The sequence below is a fragment of the Aptenodytes patagonicus genome, chromosome 1 (genome assembly GCF_965638725.1).
Source record: "Aptenodytes patagonicus chromosome 1, bAptPat1.pri.cur, whole genome shotgun sequence".
NCBI classification, from domain to species: domain Eukaryota; kingdom Metazoa; phylum Chordata; class Aves; order Sphenisciformes; family Spheniscidae; genus Aptenodytes; species Aptenodytes patagonicus.
The window spans coordinates 85,435,762-85,460,314 of record NC_134949.1 but is presented as its reverse complement, the minus strand read 5'-3'; the positions used below and the strand labels follow the sequence as shown (position 1 = coordinate 85,460,314).

The 24,553-nt window shown below is 46.5% G+C and overlaps 1 protein-coding gene across 1 annotated transcript in view; it reads right to left on the bottom strand.

The window, feature by feature from the left end:
• The window catches only part of LOC143163797 (alpha-2-macroglobulin-like), a 41,851-nt gene that overhangs the window by 2,325 nt on the left and 14,973 nt on the right, over positions 1 to 24,553 (bottom strand). Inside the window, exons 11-35 of the mRNA XM_076345679.1 lie at positions 23,573 to 23,734; positions 23,068 to 23,295; positions 21,324 to 21,387; positions 19,935 to 20,077; positions 19,422 to 19,571; positions 19,039 to 19,209; positions 18,225 to 18,324; positions 16,652 to 16,778; positions 16,143 to 16,371; positions 14,927 to 15,053; positions 14,196 to 14,317; positions 11,559 to 11,610; positions 10,836 to 10,919; positions 10,531 to 10,707; positions 9,554 to 9,638; positions 8,851 to 9,007; positions 8,488 to 8,562; positions 6,062 to 6,227; positions 4,844 to 5,067; positions 4,052 to 4,270; positions 3,625 to 3,752; positions 3,167 to 3,257; positions 2,499 to 2,573; positions 1,965 to 2,067; positions 1,097 to 1,138 (exon numbers count right to left, since the gene is read on the bottom strand). Of these exons, the coding sequence (XP_076201794.1) occupies positions 1,097 to 1,138; positions 1,965 to 2,067; positions 2,499 to 2,573; positions 3,167 to 3,257; positions 3,625 to 3,752; positions 4,052 to 4,270; positions 4,844 to 5,067; positions 6,062 to 6,227; positions 8,488 to 8,562; positions 8,851 to 9,007; positions 9,554 to 9,638; positions 10,531 to 10,707; positions 10,836 to 10,919; positions 11,559 to 11,610; positions 14,196 to 14,317; positions 14,927 to 15,053; positions 16,143 to 16,371; positions 16,652 to 16,778; positions 18,225 to 18,324; positions 19,039 to 19,209; positions 19,422 to 19,571; positions 19,935 to 20,077; positions 21,324 to 21,387; positions 23,068 to 23,295; positions 23,573 to 23,734 (3,301 nt within the window). The remainder of the gene's footprint in view (positions 1 to 1,096; positions 1,139 to 1,964; positions 2,068 to 2,498; positions 2,574 to 3,166; positions 3,258 to 3,624; positions 3,753 to 4,051; positions 4,271 to 4,843; positions 5,068 to 6,061; positions 6,228 to 8,487; positions 8,563 to 8,850; positions 9,008 to 9,553; positions 9,639 to 10,530; positions 10,708 to 10,835; positions 10,920 to 11,558; positions 11,611 to 14,195; positions 14,318 to 14,926; positions 15,054 to 16,142; positions 16,372 to 16,651; positions 16,779 to 18,224; positions 18,325 to 19,038; positions 19,210 to 19,421; positions 19,572 to 19,934; positions 20,078 to 21,323; positions 21,388 to 23,067; positions 23,296 to 23,572; positions 23,735 to 24,553) is intronic.

The window sequence follows — 24,553 nt, the reverse complement described above, 5'->3', positions numbered from 1 at the left end:
TCCTGCTAGCTCAGGCTCCAAACCAAGACTGAGGGCTGGCTGTCGAGGGTCATGAGGAATACTTGCTTCCTGAGAGACCCCCTCCTGCTTGGGCAGCAGGGTAGCTGAGCAGGAAGCAGCTGTTGCTCCAGATAGTAGCTACCAAAGGCAAACTTGCCATCTCTCAGGATCCAAGGAGGATGGCATTGCTTAAAGACGTGCTGCAATGTGCAAGCACCGCTGTGGGCTTTGCCACATAGAGTTCCTAAGCAGGCTAGGGTGCCATATTGGAGAACTATGACCCCCCCCACAGACAAGTGATGTGGCTGTGTGTACAGGTGGGGGTCTACCACCAGGGCAGTTTTCTGTCACCATACAAGAGAGGCAACCCCAAGTTTCTATAAAAGCCAAACACTTACCTCTTCAATAGCAAGGGTTAGGAGGAATTTCTCTGTAATGAGGACTTCCTACAGCAGGTATGAGCAGGTATGGCTCCATGCTCAAAGTAGGAAGCGAGGAGCTAAGAGCAGCACTGCATTACAGCTTTAGAAAAGGTATGCCAGGCTTGGGCAGGAGGTTCTGGAGCACAGCATGAAATCATGCTAGGTCAGACCATGACATGCTGCTTTATGGGGTATCTTTTGGTGGCCTTGATTTGCTCTATTGCTCTAGACAGGGTGCTTTTGGGGAGGAGTGTGCCGGGTGGTTTGAAAGAGCCAAGTCCCCTCAGCATGATCCCACAGCTACACTAGCTGGAGGTCTCAGGAAGGACCAGAAGATACCTCAAATCTGAGATAACAAGAATGATATAAGAAACTTGAAATCAAAGAAAAAGTCCAAGGGGCAGTAACAGAACAATAGGGACACAACCTTCATTCAAGTCAGGAGAACCCGACTATGGAAACAACTCTGATAATTCAGGGATGGTGGATTTTGAATGAGCCAACAACATTGTGCGTCCTGTGCTCTCAGCTTTGCATAAAAAATCTATGCCTGTGAGTTGGGCCAATCTCATCCAAATTACCCATTGGGCAGAAAGAGACAAGCGCTAGATGGAAAACCAAAAATACAATGAAGAGGAGAACTGTGAAGAAGGGAAGGGCTCTCGGTACCCTACCTGTGGTGCAGGGAGCGCTGTACTCCTGAGTGGCAAACTCATCTGGAAAACAGAAGGGAAGGGAGAGAGCAAGCTGTCAGAGCCCCTCAGCACTCCTGGAACAGGGATGAGTGCCAGAGAGACGCTTCTCCCAGGCCCCACAGCAGGCCACTGCCACCATCCCTGACTTCCCCCCAGGGATCCCAGTTGGGTGGGAGGGAGCCCCAGTCACAGCCCGGTCCAGAGGCCGCAGCAGCAAGGCAGCCCCAGCAGGTCTCCACCCCAGTGTGCCCAAGGGCTGCTCAGGCACCTTCTGCCAGCACACTGGGGCAGAGGGGGGATGACTCTGTCACTGCCTCCCTGCTGCAGCAGCCGGGACAGCAGAGGCACAAGGAGCATCAGGACAGCCGGGAAGCACGGGCACGGCTGTACTCTGCGGCCGGACCTGAACACTGGACCCCCAGCGCCCACGGCTCTGCGCCGTGGGATGGCTCCTCTCCCTGGGGAGGCAGGACCGGCTTTGAAGGCGCCATGGTCGGAGGGCTGGGGGTATGGCCTCCTCTGCCCTCTCCCTCAGGGGCGGGCAGCTGCACAGCAACTGCCAGTGTGAGGGGCAGCCATGCAGGGTTCCCCACACCGTCACCACTGCCCAGACCTGCCCCCCGTTGTTCTCTGGGGCCTGCCCGGGCAGGGGCAGGAGCAGGAGGGAGGAGGGCAGGGTGGTGGTCTCCAGCCCTCTGGGCCACCTCTGCCCTCAGAGAGCTCAGGCAGCGTGAGGGCGGGACAGGGCCCAGGCCAGGGGCAGCTGCAGGTCCCCACAGCTCCCACGCCCCTCCACGCATCCCACTGCCCACCCTCGCTCCCACGGGCACCCCCAACCCACACTCACCTGTCTCGTAGTAGTCATAGACCTTCACCTGAGCTGGCTTCAGGCCCTGCACGGGGATGTCCCGCTCCACCGTGAAGGAGAAGCTGAGGGTCTCGCTGCTCAGCTGGGGAAGGGAAGCAGCGGAGGCTCAGGGGCGGCTCCGCACTGCCCCGGGCTCCCCTGTGCCTCCGCACTGCCCCCAGGCTCCCTCGCTCTCCCCTGCCACCCGTGCCCGGGCCCTGGGGGGTGCGGGGGCTGCAGGCCTGGCTGAGGGGCAATGGGAAACCCTGGGGCCTTTCCCCACACTGGGGGAGGCTCTGTCTGGTGGGGAGGTCAGGGCCCGATCTGTGCGTGGGATGGAGGGAAAGGCTGCTGAGGGCTGGGAAGAAGGTGTCTCCTGTGAGACAGAGACAAGGTCAATGGCAGACAGGTTTATGTTTCGTGTTTACAATCCTGGAGATGCTTAGCATTGCTCTCCATCTCTGTGCATGCTATATTGCCAGCGTGCTGTACGGCTCCCTGTGTGCCCCATAGCAGCCCTGGGTTAGTCCTCACCTGCTCTATGTACAGTAGAACGTGGTTTGTGCTCACTTCTGTTCGTTGGATCTGGTGAAACCAGGTGGTTGAGAGCTGGAAAGAGGAGACATGGAAGAGGTTGCTGATCTGAAGGGAAGTTAGTCAACCGTCCTTCAACTGACCTAAGTTTCCTCCCACCCCTAGAACCTCAGCAGCTGGATGCTGAGAAGTAAAGGGCAGGGAGAGTACTTCAAAGGGGACTTGGCGAACACTCTTGTGTGAAGCCCCGCACAGCTAGTCTTCCCCCAGTTCCCACCATCTCATACTCTTGCACCTCCTCGACACAAAAATGGAATAAGGGACAGGTATGGTCACAGCTGTTGTATATCTCGCAAGGCTCCTTAGTCCCTGAAATTAGACCTGATGGTCTCCTCCCAGCTCTCAGTCTCAGGGCCAAACTGTGCATATATTTGAGTTACTGCAAGCTGCCACAAGTGCTTGAGGGGTGGGAAGGGAGTGCTGCTGCTGGCATCCCTCATTCACCCCTCCTCCACAGCGGAGGGGTGGAAGAACTGGAGGAAAAGAGGGAGAGGTCTAACACTGGAGAAGATACCAGGAGAAGAATTAGATGCTCCTTTAAATAAGGAAACCGATGCCCCTGATTAAGGACAGATATACTCAAAGAAATGCTTCACGCAGCATCCTACCTTCCTCACGGAGGACTTCACGGGGATGAATCCCGACAGCATCTTCACATCAACAATCACCATGTTGGAGCCATTGCGCTCCCCAGTGTAACTAAGGAACCAAGCCACAAAGATACAGCGCACCTCAAGTCGAAGCTGGGGGCGCTTCCACCTTTTCCATAACACTTGGCACCCCACCACGTCCTGACAGTCCAGCACTTTCTTCTCCAGCTATGCCAGGGCCTCCTAGTCACCTATGCAGCCTCTCACTAGCCCAGCCCTGCGCTACCCGCACAGCTCCACCACTGCAGGACATGTCCTTCCTCCGCAGCCTCTCCTCCCAGCCCGGCTGCTTCCTGCCCGCTTTTCCAGGGATGCACTGCCCCTCCAGGGCTTCCAGGCTGGCTCACCCTGGACCGCCAGACCTCCTCCAGCTCCCATGGCTCCTCAGGAAGGCTCAGACCCAAATGCAGACTCACCTGACATTTATGCCTATGTCAAAGACCTTGTGAGCCTTGGAGCCCTCACATGTCTCTGGGATCGTGTACACATGGAGCATGAAGGGCGCATCCTCCTGCGTGGGCTGCACGTTGTACCTCAGGCTTGTCTAGGGGAGAGCCAGCAGCTCTGTGTGAGCGTGTGCGTGTGGGTGCTCAGCACGTGAGAGAGACCATCCTCTCCCCGTCCTGCCTCCCCACTTCTCCCATTCTCACAGCTCCTCCACATTGCGGATCCTTCCCTCCCACTCTTTCTCCTCCACACACCTCTACTCTTCTTCTCCTCTTCCCTCTCCCAGAGCCTTCCCTCCCACTCCTCCCCTCCCCCCTGTCCCTTCTGCCCTCTCCCTGGCTCCTGCCTGGCAAGGGGCTCTCCTCCCACGATGCCACCTGCCCCCATCACCCTCACCTGCAGGTAGACGCACCCTTCACCAGACACCTCCGTGCTGTACTCCCCTGGCACCTGGGGCAGGGGCACGCGCTGGAGCAGCAGCCGGTTTGTGGGATCCACCTGGAAGTCTTGCTGGAAGTCCCCTCCAGATCGCAGGGTCACTTTGGAGGCTGCTCCGCTCTTGGCATAGGTGACAGCTCCGTACAGGGACAGGGCTTGGAGAGCCACCACTGTGTCCTGAGAGAGATGGGTCCCGGCACCCAGGGGAATACAGTCAGCCTTTCCACAGCCTGTCCTCCCACAGCCTGCCCTCTGCTGTCGGCAGGCATCCTCCCCTCCATTCTTCGCCTTCTCCAGTTTTAAGCCCATAGGAGAGAGGGAAATGTTTCCATTCCCTCCCTGTGTCCTCTGCGCAGCAGTTGCATGTTCCCTGAGCTCCCTGGCGTGCAGCTCTGCGCAGCCTGCACTCGCTCGCCACAGGGTGAAGCAGCAACTTCATAGGCACAAACAAATTGCAGTGGGAGCCCTCTCCGATGCCACAGACACACGTCCCTTGTGTCCCTACCGTTCTGCCCCGCGGTGTCGAGAAAACCAGGTCATTAACCAAAACATCAGTCATCCCCAGAGGCACTACCTGACATACTAGCCTCTAGCCTCTCGGGAACTTGGCAACCATGGTAGATACCGCAGGGATATACTGCGGGGCTACAGTCCCTGCCCTGGTGAACCTTACTGTGCTCCCACCTGGGTCTCTGACACTTCCCATCTTCTGACATTGATGTGTGAGGTCGCAGGAGAGAAGCAGCTCACCTGGGTGGAGGAGAAGCCTCCATTGGGATTCTGCTGACCGCTGATCCACTTTGCAATAAGAGATGCAAATGACAGCTCCTCCTGGGAAGGTGCCGGCTGCGTGGTGAGGTAAGCAAGGAGCACGTAGGCCGTCATCTCCACTTCAGCAGAGGGAGCTCGGTAGCGATAGTACGGGAGATCAACCTCTGGCTCTTTCCCAGGCCGCTGCCAATGAACAGACCCATCTTCACAGGAGGCAGGGAGCGTGGAGACAAGACAACAAGCAATTAGTAGCAGTTATTGGAAGGCAGTTCTTGATCTGCTGCCGGTCTGCCCCTTCCAGAGGGCAGAGCCTCCAGGAAGCATCCGTCACGTAGGATGAAGTGGGAAGGGTTAGACAACTCGTTGCTTGCTGCAGCTAGTCTGAGACTGCCGAGGCTCAGTCCTCAGGCCTGGATACCACTTTGCCCTAGACTCCAGATTCAAGGGGGCATCTATGGGCTTGAGCACGAGCAGAGCACCGGGCTGGCACTGCTTCCCTTGTTGAGCAGAGATGCCGGGGTTGGGCAGTGACAAGCTCTGTGAGGCACAAGGACCCAACGACTGTGAGCAGGGCTTGATAGTCACCTGCAGGTGGAAAAGGCAAAAGGTGCTGGGGCTATTTCCTTCACAGCCCTGCTACCCAACGCTTGGGCAAACCCACTGTCCGGCCTGACTTTACCAGAAGGCTTCCGAGTCGTTACATGATTTCCTAGAAGACTCAGAGCTTATGCTATGGCCTCCGAAATGACCTGTACGTTCGTTTTCTCTCTCAGCACATGCAGCTCTTATCGTCCCTTGTGCTGTGCAAGGTCAGCTTTCTTCTATGTGGAGCACGTGCACTGGAAGGAAGGAGCAGCCATAAACATTGCTAAGTCTTTGCTAAGCGTTGCCTGGTGTGGCAAGAGGAGCGGACTGAGGAGAGACGCTAGCAGAGCTACGCTTTAGTTCAGCACCGATGGGGATGGTGCCTGGTGCTTCCTGATGAACTCCCTCGGAGCAGAGAAGTAGGACTGGGCACTGAGAGGGAGTTCTCAAAAACGCAACCCCTTTGCACAAGTTTTTCCTCTCCCTCCACCTTTCCCCACCCACACAAGCCATTTCCTGCAGCCACTGCCCCACCAACAAAAGCCATTTTATCAAGGGAAGATGTAAGGCCAGTGGGTTGGAAGAAAGAGATGTCCCACTGGGAGCACTCACCCTTTTTCACAGCTTCCTTTTCAAGTGAGCCGAGCAATGCCTTCCGCTTCTCCTCCTTCCCTGCCAGGGCGAAGGCGTACGCCATCAGTGCCTTGGTGTACACGTGGTTTTCTTTCTCATCTGCTGCTGTTTCCAGGCAGAACAGACCGTTACGCACCACCGAGTGCTGGGAGGAGAGAGAGACTGAGCTGGAGCAGCCAGAGCTCACACTGGCTTAGAACAACAGGAATCAGATGGTACCTATGGACCCTTGACATCCCCACTCCCCTGTCTGACAAAGATCGTACCTTTGTGTAACACTTTCCCTCCAGGTCCAATACCCCTTGGAATGAATGGGCAGCCAGAGGCTGTTCCTTCTCTTCTATCTGCTTTTCTTTAATACATCTTGTTGTAATGTTTTTTCCCAGTTTGATTTAAAGACTGTGAAGCAGGGCTCCAACCCTTCTGCCTTGAGAAGAATTACTGGCCTGATTGTGTCTCAGGGCAAGGGGAGTTTTCTGATATACTTCCTCTCTGTAGAGGTATTGGATACTTGCTTTCCTCCTCTAGGTATCACCCTGAGACTGTTCTGTGCTTTCACCCTCTGCTCTATTCTTTCTTTTTTATTTTTTAGTTCCCCTTTTCCAGGGTCTTCTGAAAAAATTTCATTTTGCTGGAACTTGATAACATAGCTTCTAGTCTGGAGGTAAATTCTATCTCTGCACAAGAAAGAATATCTTTTTTTCTATTTTCTGGAATATTTTTTGTGACATGTTAACATCAGCAATGCATGTCTTTTTGAAGCCAGAATCTCAAGTATGGTTTAAGAACACAGTCGCTACAACAAAGCAAAATGTAGCTACTTTGCATAGTGTTAAGTAACAGACACTGTGACTCCGTGACCTTTCACCAAGACACATGACTATTCCTCATTTGTGATGGAAAAACTGGTATAAAATTGAAGCAATAACACTGCAGGGGGGCATGCCATGATCTGAAGCCTAACAGCACGTTTACAGCTTAATCAATGGTCTAGAAGGGAAAGACTTATTTTTCAGTGGCTTTGTACTTTGCCTTCACTGGGTGTGTACTGGAAGATGAAATCTTTTGTGGTCACTTTTGGAGATGGAATTCAGCTGCTTTTGAGAAAGCAGAGAATAAAAATAAAACTGGTTGGGTCTATGCCTCACCTAAGGTTTCCTATGCTTACTACTGTTTGTAAGGTAAGTATTGGGGAGGAGTTCAGTCTAATGACAAGACATGGCAGTAGCTACACATGCTGAGAACAGTACTAGTAAGTTTTTTATGAGGGATCTAATATGGCTTATTTTACTTACAGAAATACTCTGTATGCCTGCCAATAGCATTGAATACCTAAGGGCTGTGCTATGCTCAGGAGTTCATGCAGCTTAACTTGAAATGCACCCATATCCCAATCAGATTCTGACAAACCCCTTCACGTTCAGTGGCACTTTCAGGCTCAGATAGGGAAATGAAAAACATCCTTGTTATCCAATACAGCTCTGCCTGAGAACTTGCCTCCTAAACACAACACATACCAAAGAAAGAATACTCTTCTGGTGAAGTTAATGTCATCCATGTCACCCTACTGACAAAATAATTCCTTCTGCTGGTTCTCACTATACAGGAAAAAATTTTCAACACAAAATAGTCCCTACTACATTCGGAGCAGAGGGATTACATCAGCCTGGCAACCATCCTGGCTCAGCAATCCTGCTGAAATTCACACCCCAATTTTACCTGCACCAGAGGCTTGTCTCACAGTGAGTGGATCATAGACTCAGGGTTCAGAATGACCAAAACCACATTGCCTTTAAATAGGCTTCAGGCTTTTCACAGACTACCGTTTACGGTATTCCCTATAGGTATACGTTATTCCCTATAGGTATACGTTATTACCTATAGGTATACCTTATTCCCCAAGCATTAAGGATGGGGATTTCCCATAAAACAATCTAAAAGAGGCAGAGAAAATGAGAATGAATCCATGAGTGTGCCACCTTTTTTTTACAGACCTGTGCTATTGAGTCAACTCAATAGGCCCATGCAAGTGGTTCAACAGGAATGTACTATTCCAACAAACAAAAGGAGATTTTTGTGGGTGTAGAAAACCTATTTGGCTCATTTCAGAGATTTAAATATTATTTAACTCACTGTTAATCCAAGCTGTACTCTTTTAAAGGAGCAAAAGCTTGATTCGCCACGAAAGAACTCAGAAAAAGATTAAGTGAAATGTGTATATGGGAGACAGGATTGGACAGGGGAGGAAAATGGATGAAAAGTGTTATTCCAGTCTAGGCTTGAACAGAAAGAATATTCAGAGAGGATTTCTTCTTTCAAGAGGTAAAGGAACCTCATAATCTGGGGGGCCACAAGTAGGGCAGGTTAGTACCATATGTGGCTTGGGTTGGGGTGCAGACACATACAGTTACAGGCAGAGGAATCTCCAGCAATGCAATAATGATGTAGGCCGTCAGCGTGATCTCGTCGTTCACTCCACCCTGCAGGGAACCACAAAAGTAGATGTTGATCCCACACAGCACCACTGTCTTCTCATTGTGCTACATATCTACATCCTGCAGGGACAAATTCTTCCAAGCCTCCTTCTCCTGGTAAGTCCTTCAGAAGCTGCTGTTGGCTTCTTCCTGCTTCTGTGATAGTTCACATATTTAACTCCCCCTCCTCCCCAACCCCCAAGTGCTGAAATAGCTCTGTTGGTCCCAGAGTGACTTATGGTCAAGTTCCAGCCTGACAAAGCCCATGTGGAGCCAACCAGGCAGACACGTTACCTTCATGGCATTGTTCAGGAGTGTCCCAGAACTGCGGAAACAGCCGTTCTCCTTCTGCTTTTGAGTGAGCCAGACCAAAGCATCCTGGATGTGCTTCTCATCTATGAAGATGTGAGGCCGGGCCTGGGCAAAGGACTTGAGGACAAAGGCTGTGAGCCTGAAAGTGACAGAGGGAACTGAGACATCCTGAGCAGGCCCCGTATCCATCATAGGTCACAGGGCCCATGTGGGCATCATTGTTCTGGAGGAAAGCAGTAAAGGCTACGGGACTTGATCACAGGGGGCTGGTTGGAAACTGTGAGCTAGCCTAGTGACTCAGTGAGATAGGGACCAATGGTAAATGGAGCCTGCTATTCATAGCCCCGAGGGCTGCGGGTAGGTGGGCAACGGCACTCTGGGGATTCATCAGCATCTTCTGCTAAACAAGAGCTAGCTAGGGCATCCTACAGGTCACCCTCACTTGAGCTGAAGAAGGGTGTCAGGGGAGGTAAATAGCTATCAGTGCAGCATTGCAAACCTAAAAGGCATCTCCCTTAGCATCCTTCCCTGCTCCATTATCCCCCATGATTATCCTATGATGCCATGATTATCATTTCATCTCCACCTCCATTTCAACCTCCACAATGAACAAGCACAAGAGAACACTGAGGAAAGGGAGGGCATGAAAAGCAGAAATGAAAAGCCAGCAGTACTGAAGTCTTACCAGGTATTCCCAACTTGCCCATAACGGGGCCCAAAGGTGCTATACGAACCATCCCAGTGTTTGTAGTTCAATTGCCTTTGATACCCTGAAATAGAGAGTGGAAGAATATTTTAGTTGTCACAGTACTTTTCAAGGACCCATGCAAAGGAAATGTAGCAGACAGGGAACACAGCATCCCCCTTCTTACGGCACAAGTGTGAGCTATGCTGCTCAGTGTTACAATGGAAGTTCAGGCAAACCCACAGCTCTGAGGGCCTCCATCCTTGTTCTCTTCCTCTCTCCTAAAACTCCTGGAAACTGGGTATCTGCGGTCATTGCTGCTCTCTGCCTTAGACTTGATGAGGAGAAGTAAATGTATCCCAGACTTGAGAGAAATGGGAAAACAGTTGCCAGAGGAGAACTGAATACAAAGGTGAGCCCCACACAGGATAGGGATGCAGAAAACAGCATTTTCATTGGAGGAAGTGCAATTTTTCTGCAAAGTAACTGAGTAAAACCAGTCCCTTGTTAGTCAGCAGATACCTACTGTGTCCATATGTATTGGTGTTATGTCTGCCAACATGTCCTAGCCAGTGTGTTAAAATTCTGGCCTAGCTGAAGGTGAGTGACACTTTCTAAATCTTAATCCTAAGGAGGGTCCGAGATCTACATAAGCAGCTGCTATGATTAATGGTTGCAGCCTGATTTATGTATTTCATATATCCCTTTTCTTACAGAGAGAACTCTGAGTTATTGCCAGTCCTGGACTTTTTCTACGTTCCTGTTTGGATGCTGTCCTCTCTCAGCCTGCACCTCCACCTGAGTGCAGGATTCTCTCTCTTACAGATATTGTATTATATACAACTGACCTACCACATGTTCCCTTAATGCACCAGGACAGCCTCCCCCAGATCATACATGCCAGTGGCCAAGAGTGTCCTTACGCAGTTGCCAAGGGAAGGAATGAACAGAGAAGCAAAAGCTGTGTCCCAGCTCACCGCTCACTAAGTATCCGATGGCCTTGGATTTGACCTCCTCACTCAGCTGCCCTGTCTTGTTCAGATAGTCCAGGACGTAGATGTTGGGTGCAAAAAGGACCATGTTCTGCTCCCCACAGCCGAACGGCATCTGGAGGAGCTGGTGCAGGTTCTGCATGGCAGTGCCCATGATGTCGCCTGGGGAACAGGACAATTTCCAGTGTAAATTAGCACAGTTCAGGGCTTGCCAGTAGACTGAGCACAGCCTGAAGAAACATGGCAGTGTTTCAAAATAGCATGTGACGCATTAAGAATGCTTCACTTACCTAGCACTGAGAAATATGCTCTGGCTGAGCCATCCACCACAGTCTCTGGGAGAACCAGGGAGACTGGCTCTGACATAGACTTTTCTGGGATAAAAACCAGATCAATTTGGTTACAATTCTGGATATATCTACATGCATGGGTAGCAGCTAAGAGCGTGAGACACCATCCCCTGCACAGGGATTTCCTGCCTTCAACAAATCCATTCATCTGCAATTTTGTTGTGGAAGCTTCCCATCCTGCACATTTTGTGTTGGGCCTGCAATACCCTCACACACAGACTGTCATGGACTTCTACATGGCACTATCAGCTGGCCTTGACTGACAAATACACTTTCTGGCTTATTTTTCTGGCCTCTTCTGCTTTGGTGGGCAGACCTGGCTTACTGCAGAGTCCGGTTTGTGATTTTACACCCATTGCATGAAAGACGTTAGCGATAAGCCTATTAAATCCCAGATATTCTCTCCCTACAGGGACCTGGCCAGCATCAGTTCCTAAGAGATATGCTTCTGTCTCTGTAATTGCAGGGACTATTACAGCCTCAGCTCTTCTCCTTTAGGAAGAATTAGTTTCACTACCAGTTGGACATACATCTACTTTGTTCAATTTTATCAGATCCTTACACCATTCTTTTCAGAGCAGAGCATTCACAAACCTTGTCTTTTCCCTTTGTCTTTAGTCTCTACCTCAGCAAAGAAAGTCTTAGAAAGCAAAAGGCTCTTACCAGCTGCACAGAGCACAGAGTTGTAGGTAGTTTCCACCTCAATCCCTTCCGGCTTGGGGAAAAAAGCAAGAAAAAAAGAAAAAAATGAGAAACAACAACAACAAAAAAGAAAAGGAAGAAATATCAAGAACAAAACTAAAAGGGACTCTAAGAAAATTAAATACTTATAAATTCTCCTGTGGTAATAACTTCATTATACTGAAAAATCTTTAGAAGTTGCTTACAAGGTTTTTTCTTCTGTGTGCTAAACTGAGGATAATTGAGGACTACAACATACTGGCTAATTGCAAACATGAAACTGAAAACATGTTCTTTCCTTTCTTATTACTGAGAGAAGCCCTGCAGCTTCACAGGTTATGATGTAGATAACACGCAAGATGATGTTACCAACAGTGCTAACAGAGCCACAGGGCTCTGTCTTCCAAGGTGCTACCTGCCTTGGCCCAGTCTAGCAGAACTCCCCAGACAGCGATGACGGCTGAGTGCCTGGGACACCGGTAAGATATGTATGCGAGAGCTTTGACAGGTGGCAACTAGAGCACTCCAGTGCACCCACAAGTGACATGTTACAACACCCAAAATTTAACTACATGCCACAGTCAACTGGTGATTGTATCCCTCTGTTTCAAAAACTTCTAGCCTAATTTTTGAAGTCAGAAAAGAAGCCCTGTTTTCTGTTGAGCTGGTCAAAAACATTCTGCATAAAACTCAGGAATCAAATATTTACTAGAAAACATATTTTGTCAGAGTTTATTTCAGTGAGATCCTCGCATCAATTTTTTTAACCTCCAAATAGGAGAGGTCCCATTGCTTCATTACTGGTTCCCAACTTTTGCCAGCTGAAAATTTTTTCCAGCATTTAAACAATGGTATTACCTTCACTTTCTCACACAGTTAAAATACATCGTCTCTCCTTCTTCAGTATGAAAAGGACAGAGAAAGATTAAAAGAGTAGGGGGGGGGGGGAAAGAAAAAAGAAAAAGCTTTTAGGATAAACTATGACAGAGCTAAATGCTTCTGTTTGAAAAGGCACCTTCTTGTTTGTTTCAGTATGTCATTCTGAAATGCAACTAAATGAGAAATCCATTGTTTTGTTTGACTTTGAACATTTCAACAGGAAATTAAAACATACAAACTGTAACTATTTGAAAGATTTTCCTTTCCAGCTGAGAAATTCCTGGGTGAAAAAACATCCTGTTTCCCAACTAGCTCTCAGCAAGCCTTGGTTTCCTGAAGGGCAAGAGGAAGCCCCAGGGGCTCTGGCAGACCCCCTTCTCTCTCACCAGGATGCGCTGCCTGCTGCAGGGGATATTGACATCCATGTGTTTGGGACAATGCAGCTCCACCCCAAGCAAGTTACACTGTATCCACCCCTGCTAATTAATTGTTCAGCCTTGGATGCTAATCTCTGATTCTATCCAGTCAGGGCTTGCTGTAGATTAATTACCTCATTACAATAGCAGGATAAAACCAGTAATCTCTCAGACACCCCGACAGAAGTAATTTTAATGCTCATTCAGTTATTTTCACTCCCCTGCCATCTGGGAGAAAAGACTACAGTTCTGATCTTCCAGTATTTTCAAAGAACAAAATAAACACTCTTTTTCCTGAAGGCATATATGAAATTAGGAAGTTTTCCTGAAATGTTAAACAGCTATTCGAGCCCTGATACACGAAATGCACTATACAATCACACTCATTTGTAAATAAGTGAAATTAAAAAAAAAAAAGCCGCCTAACATATATGATTGTTGTTCCATCCTTACATTCAGGTTAGCAAAACATTTTCTGAAGTTACATAGCTCTGCCTTACTGAAAATTGGAATGTCTGCAATGTAAGGAGGAGTTGCAATGTCATATATTACTCCTGACTTAATTTTGTTAAATATGATTATTCCTTCCTGTCATGCGTAGGATTGACAATATTATGACATGTGATATTATATAGGTTTCACTATACAACAAGCTAGTACTCTTTGTTTGCTATTAATATCACAGGGAGTCTTATACTGTGGATTAATTTTATGCCTGGCTATTTATCATAGGAAAAGCTGTGGTTTTATCATTGCAAAACACCGCTTAAGAAAAAAATGTACAAAAGAATGCAAAAATAAAAAGTTAGTTCATACTGTTTTGAACAGTAAAAGTGTAATAAAACCAATTCAAAACCATGACGGTAGTTTTGTTTGAAAATATTTGTAGATTGCGGTGACTGTTCCATATTCCAGAGTACTGGCCATGTGCTCGAGGAGATGCATAAGGTTTCTGGCAAGTCTTCCATTTACATTTATCCCTGTGATTTATTACAGGTAAAACCAAGGAGTTCTCATTTATCTCCCAGATGATATGTCTGGGACAAACCTGTCATTATTGCCTGCCTTATTATTTCTGTCCCACTATGTAGTGTAATACCCTGCTTTTACTATGAGATGGCAACTTTATGAGTTATGGGCTCTATTGGCCTGTGTGAGATTTATCAATGCTTCTTTTATAAAAGCGTGCAGAATAAGAGTCACACAAGCCATTATTGCTGCTATCATGGCTAAAACAGAAAACCTTTATCATACAGCAGCTGTTGCTGTGGAGCATGAAATTATTACCACTTTTCTGTGCCACCAAACTCAGCAGCCCACGTACCTCCACCAGCAGCTGTCTGATGACCGTGTCCTTCCGCCCTTTCTCAGGGGTCTCCACAATGGTGTTCCCGCAGGGCTGCTGGTTCTGCAGGGCCTCAGTGCTCACCGAGAACTCCACCTGCCCTGGAGGAAACAGGGGTCAGCCAGCCCTGCCGGGCAGTGCCAGGGAAAGGTGGGTTTGTGTTTGTTCTGGGCACTGTCTGGTGCGTTACAGAGAAGCTTTTCCAAGAGGAGAACTAAACTCGAGACAGTGTTTTATCTTGATCCAGCCGCAGCCTTCCAGGCCACCTCCTTCATGATGGCCACCCAAGCAGGTGTTAGTCCATCAGCAAGAAAAGTAGTGGAGGGGCAGGTCTTGTAAATCAAACAGACTTGTTCTGGGAGGCTTCAGAGAAAGCAAGCTTCGATTAAAATATTTCAGACCCAGCCACATTAAGCTAAGACATTCTCAGCTCCACAACAGGAATGTCTGAGTGCTTTGCATGCATTAAGGGAATTTGTGATTTCTATTCAAATGTTAAGAAAACAATGGCTCGTAACACTTAAATAGTTTGTTTAGGACCCGGAAACTGCATCCCCGTGTAGTGTCTCAACCTCAGGTTGGAATTCTCACTTCTGGCATAGACAAGATCCTTCCAGACACGTTTGGAGTCACCTAGCTCCTCACATCAAAGATGTGATGTCATCCACAGATATCTGATCCCAGTATTTTCTTGTTATCCAGCCTCTTACCTAGAGATCTTGGTGTTACGGCCCAAGCCACAGTTTTCCTTTCATTCATGCAGATGCAGTAGGATTCTTCCTGCTTCTCTACTGGTTTAACCAGGAAATGAGTAGATTCAGCCAGAGACACGCTGACCTGCCAGTTGTACAGAGAGGTGTCATGAAGGTTGGAATTGCAGAGAAGCTGGGGTTACTGGAGGCAGTGCATGGAAACGTGTAGTGGAGCTGGTTATACTGTGGGACTGAGAACCTAACGGATATTGCAGAGCAAGAACTGGGTGATAAAGTGGGGAAAGGCTGAGATGTGTACGATTGTAAGAGATTGGGGAAGTAAGTGTAGAGAACAGGACATGTATCTTTGGAAAGGAAATCCATTTTCTGGGAAAATGGAGAGCATGGACCAGTTGTATGAGTAAAGGCAAAGCAATGACTACAAACTTAGCCATGAATTAAAGACCCCCCTCATGATTAGTTAGGTGAAGAGGTAAAACATTAGCAGTGGGAAAGCTAGTAAGGGAACAAGGGAGAGTGGAATAAGGAGCCTGAAAATAGGAGACAAAACAGGAAAGACAGGGAAATAAATGAGAGTGCATTGGAACGGCTGGATCGGTGCCCCTCCTTGTTTCAGCTTCATTCCTTTTAGAATAAAAATTTGTATTTATAAAAAACTGAGCAAAGGTGATGGAGATTTTGTTTGAATCACCTCCCAAATTCTCTCGTCTTTTTTGCTGGTGAAAGAATGCAGATAAGAATAGTGAAACTATATAGCTCTGCTCAGCGTCTTAGGGGCAGATGCAATAAATCACAGGAAGTCTGCATATTCCAGCAAATCTGGTGTGATACTTTGTGAGCTGTTTATATGAGGTGAGACTAAAGGCTGAACACAGGTATCCACCCTGGTGAACCTGGAGTTTCCATGTGGGTATGCAATGATGCTGTGGTCTGTGGATAACCCAAGTTTCATATTTCTATAGGACAATGATGTAAATCTGTAATGACAAGGCCTCAGCAACAGAGCTTTAGGTTCTGAATCAAATGCAGCTTTCAAAACTTTGTCAGAAAAACATATTCCCCCTTCATTAAATACACCAAAAATTCCCATATGTACACCTATATGAAATTATAGTCAGAGATCAGTCATCTGGCTTGGGAAACCATATTATAAGTGGCCCATTGTAGCTTTCTCTAAGCTGTCAGACTGAGCAAAGCTGTGAATGTCTCTTACCCTGATGCAGGCGGTCAGGTAGTTGAAAACGGTGGCTTTCAGCGTGAAGGCCTCACCACGCACTACAGAGTAGGGCACGGTGAGCTCTACAAAGAAGGGCTGGAAGGCTCTGAGGGACACTGTCGGGGACAGGCCAAAGCCCGTGTCTGCCGAAGTGCAGAACGCATTGGCTTTCCACTCGGTGATGGTGTCAGGGATGGTCACATCTAGATCAGCATTTCCCTCTGAGCTGGCAAGGGACGGAGAACAAGATTTCAGTTATATTCTCGTGATCATCTATGTTTTTCTCGGCCTACTGAACCACTCCTGCTGACAGCAAACTCCTGACCAGTTGGTATATGGGCACTGGCTTTTGCACGTCCTCCCAAAGCATCCTATAGTTAGTGACCTTGAAAAATCTCTCTGTCTACTAGAAATATCCCTCTCACTGAAATACTGACACTTCCACTGAGGCTTAAATATCTTCCGAGGCCCCAGTGACCACACTCTACATTCCCATAAACGCTTACTTCACTGAAACTATGTCCCAGATCCATGTCTCAGGGAAGTACTTCCGGACGGTCTCCACAGGATTGCCAGCAACCATATGTTCTGTTATTTCATAGTCCAAATCTTCAAGCAGAGTCAATGCAGCAACTAGCAAATTTGTTCAAGGACAGGAAGAAAGGAAAAGACATGTCAAACTCCATTCTAAATCGGGAGGATACTTTCCTTCCAGGTAGTGGTTATTCTTAGCTAAAATTTTAAAATTGAAAGAACAACTTTGAAACCCTGGCTACTGGAAACAAATGTATTTCTCTGTTGTCATCTCAATATTTCATTTTTCCTAATGTTGCTGCTCTTCTTACAGAGATTAGATGGGGTCGAGCATTCTTCCCCCACTGCCAGCAAACCCAGCAGTGCCAAAAGAGCCATGTATGATGATGTTATTGAGGGTACATTTCTATTGCAATACAGAGTCAAATGTGGAACTTACTGCCTCCAGATATTACAGCTGCACATAGTTTATTAAATTTGGTTGAAGAATTGATTGTGTTTATACATGACCAGAAACAGAAGCCACACTTAGCCCTCCCCTTCTCCGTCTAAGATTCTTTTGAGGTGAATATGGGTCTTTACATCTCTGGCCATTAGCAAATAAACGGTTCCAGAACAGGGAGATGCTTTCTCACAGTGTTGCACAGTGTTGTGCCTTATGAAAGGATTTCCATCAGCCTTAGAAGACTACACCTTCTCAAAGCAGCCAGCTCTCTCAGGCCATGCTCTGAAGACAAATCCTGCATTTCAAAACCAAAGATCTGATCTGTTATGAATAGAAGGCTAGAAGCTATCACTAGACCAAAAGCTATCATCTTTTAATAGGAGCTGGGATACTGCACCAGAAAAGTCAGTGACTGGAAGTGATATAGGTGAGAGTGTTTTGTATAGCCTTTCTAATCTCAGAACTATTCAGAAAAAAAGAAGTAATGTCATTATTCTATCTTCACAGTCACTGAAGCTGCAGAGAAGTGACCTGACCTACCCAGCGTCTTACAGTCATGTGAGTGGGAGAGCTGGGAACAGAACCAAATTTCTCAGCCCCCGGTGGTAAAATATCTACCCACAGAATTGTACCACCATCTCATTTATCTTGACCCACTTTTGCCCTAGTTGTTTCTCTAGTTATTGCTAGAATGTGACTACCTAGAAGTGAAGACTCCTTTTTTAGGTTTCCATAGCTGGACTCAGATCTGATGGGAAAAAGCCACTACTTTGTGCTGGCACAGTCCATCCAATGTAGGCAGACTGTCTTAGTGCCTACAGGATCCCTGCTGTAGGGGCTGGCATGGGAGTCACCGAGCACACACAGTTCTAGCTAGGCATATCTGTCTAGCTGGGCATAAGCATGCAGAGGTGTATCAGTTTCATATTTCAGGACTGAGGCCAGCAAGGGAGTGATCCTGAATTGGGTCAGTATTATCTGACAAGAGAATCTGGTCTGCCTGGTGTAATTAATATTCAAAGAAGTAGAGGGAAGGAAAGAAGCAGGGTGGTAAATTTTAGGTAGTTGTGTGGGAGGTAAAATGAAGCACGTATTCTTACTAGAACTACTGTAACTCCTTTCCATCATGTGTCCTGGGTAATGCTGGCAGATTTCAGGCTTATGGATCTTGCTGCTAGTGAAGACTTTTAAGCCCAATTCCTAGTAAACAAAGAGAAAGAAGAGCAAAAAATATGAAAACACAGTTTTGAAAACAAACTATTTTTAGTATGTCAAGAATAGATGTACATATGTCTGGTATCGATCAGAGTAACAAAGGCTTGTATATAAGTGCCAGATAGACTGGTTCAACCCAGATGTTGAGGCTTTATCATGTCATACTCATCCTAAGGCTAAATCTTGGCATGATCAGATGGAAAGCTAAGGCCACAGGTCTACTTTGGGGACATCTGCCTGGGTGAAAATGACACGTGTGAAAAGCATTAGTTTGAGGATACCCAGTCTTGTGCAGATGGGTATAGGTGTGTTTGTGGGTTTGTGGGTTATCAAAGTAACTGGCACTTTATTAAAGACCTATCTACACCAGACAGAGAGAGAACATGCACGACTGAGGAAGGGTTTCTAATATCATGATACCAGGGGTCACTTCTCAGGACTTTTCAAGTTTCCTTACTTGAGCCCATTCACAGGTATCTCTACTAGCAATGAGGAGCCCCTTCTGTGTTCGGAGAAGCACTTGGGTACCAATGATGGGCTACATAAATGCAGGGCCTGGGCCTGGTTATTGTCTTGCATACAAAAGTTAGCAAGCTTAAAGCAAAGATCACTAAAAAACCCTTCAGGACAGGGGAGAAGAGGAGTGGAGACTGTATTCCAAAAAGGAGTAACAAATTAAAACAAAAGGCTGGAGCTTACTTTGAGAATGTCATAGGCATCACCTTCGCCATCAGGAGAAATGGGTATGTAGACGAATCCATTTAATAATATGTTGTCAAGTGACACACAAGGGTTTATGTTGTCTTCTTCCAGGTAGTATTCCTTGAAGCTATAACCCCGGATTTCCTTCAGTGGGAGAAGATCATACACCTGGGGAAATGCAAACAACCAGGGAAAAGTGTGGCAGGTCAGCACTTACAGGGACACAGACACTACTTAACACTCCCTTGATAAAAGCCAGCTTCTAAAAAACAAGTGCACCTATAAAAATACATGGCCCCATGTCCACAGTGGTGTTAATTGTAGTTGAAGAACTGGTTTGTTTTTGTAATTCCTCATTACCGGAAATAACCAAGACTTACAGAGCTGGGAGAGAGCTCGTCTTCAGGCTTCATGAGGAGAACGCTCTTGTCCACAGCGCGGAGGGCACACAGGGACCTTGGTGAGGTATGGAGTTGCAGGTGTGTGTTGGAGGCAGGAAGACCTTCCTTGGGTACAAAACTCAGTCTGACCTGCAAGCCCAAAAGGAAGTTAAAGCAGCCACTTTTCCAGACACTGTTACATGCTATTATATTGAAGCATCTAGCCTTGTGAACTAAGCTCTGCTAGTGCCTTGCAGCTCTTCTAATATATATTCAGCTTTGACCAATGTAATTAATAATGACCAGTGATTCCTCTTCTTATTCTGTCTTGCTCCACTTTTTATAGTTATGGCTTTGTAACTTATTCTGGAGTTTCAGTCACTAATCCTCAGTCAACATCTGGTCAGACCATTTCATGAACCCATTGTGAATTCTGCCTACATTCTGGAACTGATAACTGAACTACTGGCCATGAGACAAACATGGGTTGCATAAACCCTGACTTATACTCACTTTATTGGGGAGGCAACTTTCAACCTGGAAATCTGCTGAACTGGCGATGACTTCCCCACTGGGTGAAGTGGTATACACAAGCATCCGTGCCAGGGGAGCAACTGCTGCCTCAACAGGGAAGGTCAACTGAAATGTCCCATAAGCTAACAGAGACAAAAAAGGCTAAGCAACATACAAGAAGTTCCAGTATATGCATTTGCCTTCCCCAGATAAAAAAGTCAAGTTCACTCTTGCTGAACATTTCTTGTTCGTAGGGGCAGGAATACTGATACATGACTGAAGTCTATGGCTGTTGCTGAAGACACCTACATTCAAACAGTGATCATGTAATAGACAAATGAGATGAGTTTGGTGGGCCTCAACATGCCTTCTAGATTCTCGCCAGTTAACATCTGGCATAATTTCTTAATGTTCCCAACCCCTTTCTTCCTCAAGCTCCAAGATCTTGTGCACTCTACAAAAATAGATGAGGGAAAAAATGTAGAAATAAGGGACTATTGTAATGGGTGGCAGCAGTCAATGTTGCAGAGTGGTTAAAAGAATATCATTGCAAAGTTACTGCTAAGCAAGCATTTAGCTGGAACACCAAGCTATTGCTCCAACCACAGTGGAAAATGCCCTTCTATGTTGAAAGACTCTTCCTAGCTGGGCCTGAGCTTCATGTCACAATCTGGACAAAGGTGATGATAGAACATCTCTTGTTATGAGCCAGGGTGTTAGTTTAGTCACTACTACTAGTGAGGATGTAGAACCTTCATGAACATGCATCACACAAGATCCTTTACTTCCATATACTGTTTATATCCACTGCAGTGCAACTCCTTCTCATAGACTTCCAAAATGTCTCCCTGGTCTCATTGTTGAAAGACTTTTAAAGATGTATCATAGCCAGCCTCAGTTACTGAAATGTGTAATCCTTGGACATTTATATGAATAAAATTAAATGTATTGGTAAGAATATAGTATGTGTGTGTTTGCATGCTTATAAGGGAAAAACAATACCAAAAAAATTAAGGAAAGCGAGAGAGAGAAAGAAAAGGAAACATGTTCTTCTTCCTGCTCACTCTATGTGTGAGTCTTACAACACTGGTAAGCATCCACAATCTGAATAGGGTAGAGCAGTCAGCAAAAAGTGTTGGTTTGAGGAAAAAATTACCAAAACATTAGGCATATTTTTTGTTGAATTTTCTAAAATTTTCTGGTCGAAAAAATAGCACCTGACAGAGCTCAGAGAAAACAAAACTAACCCAAGCCACTTCATTTAAAAAGATTTAATTTTGAAACTGCATTTCAATTCAAACATTAAATGTTTGAATTGAAATAATTTCTCTACATCCCCCTGCCCCCAAATAATCATCAGAGATGCTAAAAATGCATAGTTCTGCTCACCATCTCCAGGATTCACAGTCAGTTCATGGGTGTCTGCTAATATAATGCCTCCCTTGGCCATCACCTGTGTGACAGAGAAACCTTCCTGTAACTGTTGCTACCGGTGTTGAAGGGAAGGAGAATGAACATTCACTGCGTTAACTGTAGACTGTGAGTATGAACAGCACTGCCAGCTGTGACCAAAACCAAGAAGATACTAAGCAAGTGCCAGACGGGAATTTACTGTGTCTTTGGAGACATAAATATTCACTCCTAGGAGGACCAATGTTTCCTCATTGGTCAGACCTGGCTTCCCTTTTGTACATATTGAATATATAGATCAGGTTCAAATGCACTTTGCCTCTGAGCAGCCATAAGTTTGTGGGTCATATGCACATTTCTAACAATTTGGAACAGATTGATGATCAGAAGTTCTCCTTGCTCCACTCTCAGTTGCATTGTGAAACAGTCTAGAGAAAAATTAAATCAGGATTAGTTTCATAACTCACACAGAGTAGGAACAGAAGAGCACAGGCTGTAAATAAGAAGAGCTTGAATAAGGTACCTGAAGTCAGGCAGTAAGCAACAGCCTGAATGCTAGCTATAATTTCCTCATTTCTAGAAGAAGTTTCCTTTTATATGCCTTTTATACAATTACTTTCCATGTAGGATATCTATTCCATAGCACCATATTTTAATTTCAAGATGTGGGATCCACACCTATAAAAATGTAAGTTCCCTCACTGTTTGCTTACCTGCTGTATGCATATACTTAAGAATAAGTTTCCCAGGCTACCGGGATAAACAGGAATCTTATGCTTCAGTTTATTGTTAGCAGTCTTGAAAATAAGGACATGGACATCTCTGCCACAGGTTTCTATTCTCTTTTTTGTAATCTAGTCTAAGTCCCCCTCATGTTCTGCATAATCCATCAGAACAGGAGTGTCTGTTCCACTGATTTCTTCTGGCTCTCCAAGGCTACTCTCATCTCTTCTGCTAGTGTCGCTGAATGGGAAGACCAGAAAAACAAATTTAGGGGGAAAGAAGTTCTATTTGAATATTAATCTGATTATCCCTGTTCTCCCAAGCGAAACTGATAGATCATTGTTCAGTCACAGTTGAATTAGTCTCTCTTCTCTGCCCCCCCCCCAAATGAATCCATTCATGGTTCTCAATGCCAGCATGTTATAGTCTGTTCCAGTTACTGTGGTATCCCAAACTTTCCACCGTTGCCCGATATATGACCTAAACTCTAAGTTTATTGGGCTTTTCTGGTGCTATAGTTAGAGGTGTTGCTTTAGTTTCAGTGGTCAGATGACTACCAAAGGACAAAACTGAGTAGGAGACTGCCTTCCTCCTCATCTTTCATCTTCTTGTTGCAGGATGCTGGTTTCTGAGCTGTGACCATATATGAACCAGAATCTGGAATGGGGAAAACTGGGGATGGAGTATTATGAAATGAGAGTCTTGGATGGCTGCACCCAAGACAATGGTCTTTCCATCAATATTGTGTCTCTCTTCTGTTCTTAATAAAACATGTACGCCCTACCCATGTCTGCACACAGAAGACAACATGAGAAACATTATGGAAATATGTTTAAATCCCACTGCCGCAAGCCACACTTTCAGTTTCAAACTCTCTCTATCATTACTGGCTAAGGACTGACCATATAGCAGTGCTGTGGTTGCTCATCATGGAAGGTAGCTATATGTGCCACAGTGCTCTCTGTGGCCATAGATCGAAGTAACCACAAATAATTCTTACCAAATAGTAAATGACAATTTTCTTCTGCTCTCCTATGGCCTCTGATGTGAAGATATAGTGCACCTGGATCTCCGTGGGGGAGCCACAACTTAACATCTCAGGCTTTGGCTCAATTTTGAGGAAACTCTTACTGGGGGAGTAAAACCGACTTATTCTACGCATGGCATGCTCATATGAAGGTGTGATCCAGTCGCTGTCATAACAGTTCAGTTCAGTTTTATGATCAGCCTGATAAAGAAGAATAAAAAATTCACAGCTGACCAAAACCAGGTAACAAGTCACATGAAAGTCCACAGAAAAACTCTGGGTATGTTCTATATTTCCCACTCTTAGAAGAAGGTGGAGAACATGCACAGGAGACACAGAGAAGAGAGGTGACGTGCCAAGAAACTTGATTTGTCTTCCAATCGGCAGAAAGACTGATAACCCATGGATAGATATTTCCCCTACTGATCAGAAAGACAGAGGCTTACCCCAGTACCTCTGCCCTGTGTCTGCCACTCACTTGGATTTCCAGGGAGGCTTGTGTGAAGGTGGTAGTGTCTATGGAAAACCAGGATAGTCCCTGCTCATCTGTAGTGTAATTCCCTTTGTATCTGTCTCCATCCACAGAAATCATGATGGTTTCATTGGCGATTGGAGCATCAGTGCCATCTACCAGCTTCACCTAACAGAGCAAAAACAAACTTCAGGTTTTAGACTAGAAACAGAAAACAATTCCCAAGTCTTAAAGCCTCTTCTCCCTTTTCCTCCTTGCCAGGCAGGATGTTTCTTGAGGAGAAGAACAAAAGACGTGAATGTGGAAATGTGTGGGGTGAGTCCTGAGTTGTCTGAGGCAGCAACTGAGAAAATTCTCAGCAAAACAATCTGATCGGCCTAGGGAAATTATCTGTCAGAGCCCTAAGTTCCTCAGTAGGTTTTAATTCCCCTGGCCAGCTTCACATGGGACCTCCACCACATACCATCTGCCTCTTGGTTCAGGAACTCTAAGTTCAAGCTTGTGCCTTGCCCCAGTCCTTGACTAAAGCTACATTGGAGGTAGACCTACACCCAGCTCTTTCTCCTGCTATTCCCATCTGGTTAACTGGACTTCCTTGGTTGAGCTCAGCCCTGACTCATCACCTCACATTGTCTGGTGATTGCTGGACTGTTGGTGGAACCTGTTACTGCCACCAGCCCTGCTTTGCTCAGTCTGGTTGGGTACTGTGGGACTGTGCCCTTGTTGATGAGGTCACCACACCTACCTGTGTTGTGGTCACCCTTTGCACCTGGATAATGTTCCCACACTTGCTGCTCCCTGATGTTATTCTCATGTGTCAGAACAACGGGCCTTCTATTCTGTACTGGGCTGACTGCCAGGAGGTTCAGGGCCATGTGTCTGTTAGAGTGCCCCAACAGACAGTAATTCGTCTGCCTGTGCAAAGGCAGAGGAATATGGACCATGTCATCTGCACACTGCTATTCCATCTGATGGGATTGTGCACTT